This window comes from Tripterygium wilfordii, chromosome 22, assembly GCF_013401445.1.
Source record: "Tripterygium wilfordii isolate XIE 37 chromosome 22, ASM1340144v1, whole genome shotgun sequence".
Lineage (NCBI taxonomy): Eukaryota > Viridiplantae > Streptophyta > Magnoliopsida > Celastrales > Celastraceae > Tripterygium > Tripterygium wilfordii.
In genome coordinates, this window is record NC_052253.1 from 6,434,064 (window position 1) to 6,441,640 (window position 7,577).

The 7,577-nt window shown below is 37.8% G+C and overlaps 2 protein-coding genes across 3 annotated transcripts; one reads left to right on the forward strand and one right to left on the reverse strand.

The window, feature by feature from the left end:
- The first annotated feature begins 100 nt into the window (after window positions 1-100).
- LOC119990988 (deSI-like protein At4g17486) lies at window positions 101-3,754 on the forward strand. Its single transcript, XM_038837148.1, has 4 exons — window positions 101-467; window positions 2,023-2,275; window positions 2,520-2,807; window positions 3,272-3,754. The coding sequence occupies exons 2-4, from the start codon at window positions 2,065-2,067 to the stop codon at window positions 3,508-3,510; spliced, it is 738 nt and encodes a 245-aa protein (XP_038693076.1). The 5' UTR covers window positions 101-467; window positions 2,023-2,064; the 3' UTR covers window positions 3,511-3,754.
- Window positions 3,755-4,172: 418 nt separating this feature from the next.
- Window positions 4,173-6,912, reverse strand: LOC119990990 (NEDD8-conjugating enzyme Ubc12-like). 2 transcript variants are annotated; one of them, XM_038837153.1, is made up of 7 exons: window positions 6,785-6,912; window positions 6,269-6,275; window positions 5,803-5,958; window positions 5,235-5,343; window positions 4,955-5,033; window positions 4,748-4,864; window positions 4,173-4,671 (listed from the first exon to the last, which is right to left on the reverse strand). In XM_038837153.1, the coding sequence occupies exons 3-7, from the start codon at window positions 5,909-5,911 to the stop codon at window positions 4,534-4,536; spliced, it is 552 nt and encodes a 183-aa protein (XP_038693081.1). In that variant the 5' UTR covers window positions 5,912-5,958; window positions 6,269-6,275; window positions 6,785-6,912; the 3' UTR covers window positions 4,173-4,533. The 2 variants fall into 2 exon arrangements, with proteins under 2 accessions (XP_038693081.1, XP_038693082.1); XM_038837154.1 differs by lacking the exon at window positions 6,269-6,275 and having other exon boundaries at window positions 5,803-5,956; window positions 6,719-6,857.
- Between the last annotated feature and the right edge of the window lie 665 nt (window positions 6,913-7,577).

Here is a 7,577-nt window from a genome sequence, read left to right on the forward strand (position 1 = left end):
ATTATTATATTTGTTGTAGAGAAATAACCTCTAAAAAAAATCTACCGGAATGAGGGCAAGACAAAACAGCGCATGGCATGATTACCAGAAGAGCTAACTCTCATTTGATTTCCAAAAGCAAGGCGGTCAAACAATCTCATATCTTTCTATTCTCACCTTTAAGCAGGAAATCTTATAATTAGTTTGGCTTTATCTTTTTTTTATTCTTCTCTTTCCTCATTGGACTGTCAAAAAGCCATAGACAGTAGTTTCTGTGGCTCCTCCTGCTGTCTTCCAGGCTCCAGCTTTCATTTTTGTCAGTAGAACTGCAACAACAACACACGATGTGTTGTGGGATTCAGATTTCAAACACGACCGCATCATTCTCACTTTCTCAGTTGCTCTATCTGCTCTGAAATAATGGGTGCCCTGCATTTTGTTACTACTGCTACTTTTTTCTCAACGTAATGGATGTCCTCTCTAAGAAGGTAGCTTTGTCTTTTGAATCTCAGTTTCCTGTAATGGGTTTATGTTGTATTTGCTATGAATCTGGTTTCCAACATCTCTTTTGCATGTTCGGAATCTTTCTTGCAGTCTTAATTTCTTCAATTGTTTTGCATTTTAGCTGCAAATATGTCAGGCTTTTATCTTATTCAGTTTCGTTTTGTAGTGGGTTCCTCTCCAATAATGTAAACAGGCAAATACATGACTCTGCATAGTTCTCTTTCATTTTAGATGGTTTGATTTCCATTTTATGACATGGGTTTACTTTCTTTTTTCGTACTTTCTCTCTTCCATTCTCTGTTTTCCTTCCATTGATTTGGATTTAATTTTATACATGATCTAGATTTGCTTTGTTCTTTGGCACAAGCATTTCCCTCTATTTAAGTCAACATTAAGTCTCATAGAGTCAGAATAGTAGTGGCCTTCCTTTCATTTGTGGATTTTCCTGCGATTCTTCTGCCTCCTTGAAAGATTGTATCTATTTTGTGAATGTTCTTTTGAGGTTTTAATTTTAATTATTACTCTCCCATGTAAGGTAAATGTGTAGCTCGTCCACTCATTAAGTTTCATTGTTTCTTTTCTTTCACCATCAATTTCACGGCTTGTTCTATGCTTGAATAATTGATTTCCTCCCTACTTTTCAGGTTCAAGATAGTAAAGAACTCTAATTTAAACAAAATTTTTTTTGGCTAATGTTATCAAAGGAAGTGCAGTGATTGAAAATTCTATAGATCTGGGGCATAATATATGTACTAACATCTTACTCAAGGGTAGTCTGATAAGTTGGTGTCAACAGCAAACTGAATCCGTTGCCTTTTTTGGGTAAAGCTGTAGTCTTTCCTCAAGGATTTAGAGGCTGATCTATTAGTAGTATCTTTGCTATCTGGGCTATTGAGTTGCTAAGTTTTTGCCTTATGTTCAGATTATTTTTAACTAAGGTGGCCATATTTTGTACCCTACTATTATGTACTTGATGCATCTGCAAGGACTTAGAGGTTGATGCAGTTAAGATACGAAAGGATGCTAATTGAGACAGACTGATATTCTGTAAGGACTGGGAGTCTGAGAACACAACAATGTAGACTCAAAATTTTTACTTAAGGCCTCATTTCTTGTAGCTGAGCAGCATGCGTGATCTTTAGGAGACTGAATGGGTTTGCTCTAGCGGATCTTAACAAAGGAAATGACAACCTGAATGTGCAAGTATTATGACAAAATATAGTTTATCATTTCTCATGGGAGAGCTTTGTCCAACTTGTATAACTGAAAGATACCAATAATATTTTAGGAGCAATGTTATATCTTATATTCAAACGACTTCTGCAAAATGATGTGAATGATGTCAGAATTTCACCCTACCTCTGGTATTATTTGGTATGCCATTTTGTTTTGTGCATAAAAGAATGGCTGATATTGTTGGTGCCTGGTGAAATAGATGAATTGTCTTCTCCTATAGAAGATATGCTTATTTGAAAATGATATTTTATGGTTTGCAGTTCTTTTCTTGGAGCAAATAATCACATGATTTCAAATTTGCAGGTTGAAACTAGGAAGTGACTTGTACTGGTTTCATCCTTAAACATGAAATTGCGGCCAATGATTGGGTGGCACTCAGTTGTACCTATTCGTTTGAGGGGTAATTCAACCATCAATTTCTGTGTGTTCTCAAAAGTGAAGTCAGCAGGCTTTGGTCCAGGCAATTCACCAGTCTATCTGAATGTGTATGATTTGACAACCATTAATGGCTATGTCTATTGGGCTGGCGTAGGCATCTTTCATTCTGGGGTGGAAGGTTAGCTTTCTGTATTTTACATCTTTTCCCCATCATTGAAAGGAACCTAACAATTTTCTTAGGAGCAAACTTTTTTGGTCCATATAAATGTCTATGTGATGAGATTACGATCCTTGAACTGGGTTAGTGATTTATTATTGTGGGTCTATAAGGTAATCACTATATTGCTTTCCTTTCCAGCTCAGGCAATATTATGTTCATGATGCATGCAACTGTTTTCTGATTCTCCTAACGCATAATACAGTTCATGGCGTAGAGTATGCCTTTGGAGCCCATGACTACCCAACAACTGGTGTCTTTGAGGTTGACCCTCGACAGTGCCCTGGCTTCAAGTTTAGGAAATCAATTTTTATGGGGACAACATGCTTGGATCCTTTTCAGGTTAGAGAGTTCATGGAGCACCAGTCTGCAAACTACAATGGTGATACCTATCACTTGATTACTAAGAACTGCAACCATTTTTGCAATGATATATGTTACAGACTGACTGGGAACCCCATACCAAAATGGGTGAATCGACTTGCGAGAATAGGTATATGAAAAATGTCTCTCTATGTCATACACCTTGTGACTTATGCATAGAGAATTTCGAGTCCATGTACTGATAGTCAAGAGTAACTGAACACAGTTTTTCAAGCCATTTGTATGCACTTGAGCTTAACATTAATATTTGTCAATGTGCTGTGCAGTTTCTATCTCCGTCCTACTTTTCATGCTCAGATCTTCAGTCTTATGCACATTGTGATTCTGGTGCAAGTCTTTCTTGAGGCATTTAAATAAACCCCAAAGCTCATCATTCTTATAAACAAAAAAACCTGGTTCCTTTTGCCTGTCATATCAATTCTTAAGTCTTGAATCTGATCAATTTGCGATGCCATGAAAAAATTTTCCTTTTTTTTTTTTTTCATACCTCTTGCTCTCTTTTACGCCTCAACAAATAGTATAATGAAAATATGATGTCCCTTGCTTATCTCTGCCTCTATGCCTTCCTTGCAGGTTCGCTATGCAACTGCATACTCCCTGAATCCCTTAAGGCTACTACTGTGCCACATGACCCTGATTTCCAAGGCAGAGACAGTGAAAAGAAGAGACTGAGAAGTGCCTTCAGCTGCTTGTCGTCAATCTCAATGCCTCAGAGGGAAGTGTCCCTGTCTTCGCTGTTTCTACACTCTCATTACAAAGGCTGTGTACCGCCGTGGGAGTCCAAGAGATCTAGGAAGCAGAAGGAAGGATGAGAAAATCTTACTTTCAGATCCCTTGAGTTCTGCTGGAAAGAAAACCAATCTATATTGCTGCTCTTGTTTTCCTGTTTTTGCAACAGTCTGTGTTCCTGGGGAGAGGTTTTATCCTGCTGCTGCCGTAACATTTTTGCAGATCTGTAATGTTTATCTGTAATGTTTAGCAGGAGGGAAACCCATTAATTTTTTAAAAATGTACCTCAATATATCTTCAGGTATATTAGGCATTTCTTCTTCAGAATGTGTCTTTGTGGCTTTGTGTCAGATTCACGTTTTGTCCAAGCATGATATGATACTCATCAAATTCTTCAGAGAAAACAACAATGCAATGTCCATTTAAACGGAATTTTGATGTTATGGGGTCTCATTGACATAGCCAAACCTTCCTTGGTAATCTCACTTTCAGTTCATATGTTTCAATGGAGAAATGACCCATTTTGGGATTGCAACTCCTCAATGGGGAGGTCAGTTCCCCAGCCCCCAAACTTACGACCTGGGATAGCTCAAGCTGTCGAGAAAATTTAATTCCACTTTGCATTTGAAATTCACCTAAAACAGGTTGACAGCAACAATGAACATCTGAAGTTCTAAACGCAATAATAAGAAATTGCATAACTTTTTTCCTTTCAATCAAGAATGTAATAAAGCCAAACAGGAGGTTTGAAGCAAACAAGTAGTTTTAAGGTAAGTGATTTATAAACTGAATTACAGCCTAAGCATGATTTCCGCAAAGCAGAAATTAAGAAGGTTTCATCCCATACAGATAACGTTAAGTCAATACAACAGGAGGTACTTCCAACATCTCCTAATTGTAACACATCAGAATAAGGAAATCTAATTATATCCCCACCCAATATCACAAGCAGCCAATGCGATTTGCAGGATAAAAACATTCTTCTGGCCAACCTGGCACAGTTAGGATAAATTGAATCACAACACACCAGAGGAAAGAGACATTTGCCCGAATTTACAGCCCCTGAATTTGTAAGTAAACTTTGCTGTCCTTGACATGAGCAGTGGCTACATGCAGCGTGGGAAAGAGGTCTGCCCCACATACCCACCTGCCATCGCCCTTTTCACATTGGTTTCGAACAACTTTGGGTTATCCCTCAAAACTGCCGCAGCATCATGGTTGAGAGGATCTTCGTGGTTGGGTTGCTGAATCAATAACAGCAAATCATTAGCACACACAACTTTATCACAACAAACAACTCCTTGACAGAAGAATAAATACCGTGAAAAGATGAAACAACCCATATATTAATGTGTTTATACTCAGAACAGGTTTCCAATCTTCTCTAAGAATGTTGAGGCAGACATTTCCTTCCAAGTCAATATTAGGGTGGTACACCTGCACATGGCAGAAATATTATAACCATGTTTAGCAAGCAACATTATAGGGATGACAACAAAATTCAGTAAACAACATATGCTTTTGTACCTTTGTCTTGCACTTGACCTTGGGTGGCTCATGAGGGTAGACTGGAGAAACTTGGAAGGTGAAAAAGAATGTACCACCTCTGGGAAAAAAATAAAAATAGAAAGATAAGTCAAGCATCGATGACTTATGGAGAAAGAAATAATTTAAAATTATCAAAACAAAACCAATTACAGGACACTTCACAGCCACTTACCCAAAAAATACAATTACTGCCCATAAAATTATAACGATAATTACTGAAGAAGAAAAGTAAAGAACAATTGTGCAAATAGTTCCTTACACATAATATCCTTCATCAGGCCGGATGGTAACCTCAAAGTTCATCAAGTCATCCTTCCCATTGGGAAATGCTATACTACAAGTTTTTGCTAGATTAAGTTCACTGATATCTGCAACATAAGAAATATAACAGCAGCTTTATTGAATGTCCTGCATGTGTAAGGTAAATTACAAATCTTACGATACAAATAATCTTTGATACGGAAGAACAACATGGCTGACCATTCTGTAAATTAAAATAACATCTATGCTTGACTCGATTTTCAACACGGGATCTATTCTTTCTACGTCAACTTTATTCCATTCCTTGCTAGAAACTTGCTTTCACTTAACCTTTCTTGCGATACCAAATATCATAGCTTGCCATAATCTTCAGAAAGAATAGTGATTCTCATGAAATGATACTCATAAAAAAATGAAGGCGGAGGGAAAAAAAATCAAATTGAAGTTTCTTTCACAGTGCTAGTCTCCTTGGCATATCTTGGAAACTTTAAAGGCGGGTATGCCTCCTACAACATTTTAGATGTACATAACTACATATAATTGTCAGAAAGATTATAAACAGGAACCTTTATGAAGACGTAGTTCGCCTGCACTTTGCTTTTTGACAGGTGTCTTCCCATTAGCATTTTCTGAAATTTCCCTTTGCTTCGCCTTCACTTTAAATAGGTTTATCATACTTCCTGCTGTAGGTCTTGGAACATATACCACTTGAAGCAAATACTATGCAACAAAATTAATTTAAAAGAATGAATGAAGGCTTATATAAATAAATAAATAAAATGTTCTACGTTTTCAGCTTGATATGCACATACACAAAGAACTCAAATATTATAACAGAAGAAGTGCATTTATATTGAGACACCAACCATCCGTACCACAAAAGAAACAAAGATCACACATAGTAAACTAAAAGACTATTCACCAAGTCACCTGATCATCATCTCATTATATTTATCCTTGCTAAACAAAAAAATTAGCAATTAACCTACTTCCAGTTTTAACGTGAAGCATATGATACACAGGACATCTAGGGCTTTGACACTTTGTAGGGGGAGGAAGAAAGAATCTGATTATCATTTCTACCCTATAATTAGGCCTTAGATTCCTATTCATTCTACAAAAAAACATTTCTTCATGTAGTGTTTACTTTAACTAGTATAATAACCAGACTGCTCCCTGGATCAGACGTTGATTAGCCATCTAGGTGAGAAATTCATTGTCAGGTTGGGGGAAGAGGAGGCGGACAGCAATAGCGAATGAATTCCATAATCATATTTACACCACTATAGAACTACAACAAATCAAGTAGACCCAATACATAAGCTTAAACAATGCAAACAACAGCTATTATACCAACAAACAAGATCCAAAATCAATAAAACCACACAGAACCCAAAATCAACCTAAAACACGATCCAAACTCCTCCAAATCAATAATGCACAAAAATAGAACACGCGCAATTCGTAAGTATCGTACGAAACCTTAGTGGCCGGAGACCTGATCAAGATCGCTGGTATAGCCTGTCAGATCAAAACCAACACTAAAACGCGAAGCTGAGAGCTTTCAATGCACAGAGAGGAAGAAAGAAAGAAGCAACTCAGAGACGTGTGAGCTTATTTATTTCCCTTTCGTCGTCCGCCTTCGATGGACACTGTGATCTGCTCCTTCGCCCCGCTTTTTAGGTTCTGTAATCTCTGACCCACAACACGCCACGTCGTATATCAAAAAAGAAAAAAATAAAAGTGTTCAAGGACGGCGTGCCGTTTTGATGCCTTCTACTTTGTCATCGTTCGATGGGAATGATTTTATTATGGGCCCCATCAACGGCAATGTTGCTTACGGCAGGGAAACAGCGGTTAAGACGACATGGACGTAAAATTCCAACTGGCTGGTTCATGATCTTTCCTCACACACTAGCTCTCAATCTCAGTACCCCCAAAGAAGATGAAAATGGCCAATTGTCATCAACTCCTTCTCCTAACCCTAATTGTTCTGCCATCAAGTCCTCCCACTCCCTCTACTTCAATTTGCTACAATCTAGGGGCTTCAAGCTCGTCGATGACCCTAAGATCACCTTGTACTGATACGGCCAGTACTTATACGACGCATTGATATTGTTCTGCACCACGAGGCGACGACCGACCGTAAGTGCCATGCATTGCTTTTTGTGTTTTCGTTCTTTTTCATTCTCTTCATTTTCTGTTTGGATACTGAGAAAATGAGGGCAAGAAGGTTTAAATGCGGATTAGTGATCATGCCAATTTTTCATAAGGAGACGTTGATTGTTAGTTATTCTCTTTATATTTTGTTTCTATTTTGGGTGTAGGATTTGGAGGATCA

What these genes read in the sequence shown, in the direction of transcription:
- LOC119990988 (XM_038837148.1), top strand. Translation starts at nt 2,065, where the DNA reads ATGAAATTGCGGCCAATGATTGGGTGGCACTCAGTTGTACCTATTCGT. An exon ending in CTTTCATTCTGGGGTGGAAG is followed by an intron (nt 2,276 to 2,519) that starts GTTAGCTTTCTG and finishes CGCATAATACAG; the next exon opens with TTCATGGCGTAGAGTATGCC. An exon ending in GAATCGACTTGCGAGAATAG is followed by an intron (nt 2,808 to 3,271) that starts GTATATGAAAAA and finishes CCTTCCTTGCAG; the next exon opens with GTTCGCTATGCAACTGCATA.
- LOC119990990 (XM_038837153.1), bottom strand. Translation starts at nt 5,911, where the DNA reads ATGATAAACCTATTTAAAGTGAAGGCGAAGCAAAGGGAAATTTCAGAA. An exon ending in CGAACTACGTCTTCATAAAG is followed by an intron (nt 5,344 to 5,802) that starts GTTCCTGTTTAT and finishes CTTATGTTGCAG; the next exon opens with ATATCAGTGAACTTAATCTA. An exon ending in CCTGATGAAGGATATTATGT is followed by an intron (nt 5,034 to 5,234) that starts GTAAGGAACTAT and finishes TTTTTTTCCCAG; the next exon opens with AGGTGGTACATTCTTTTTCA.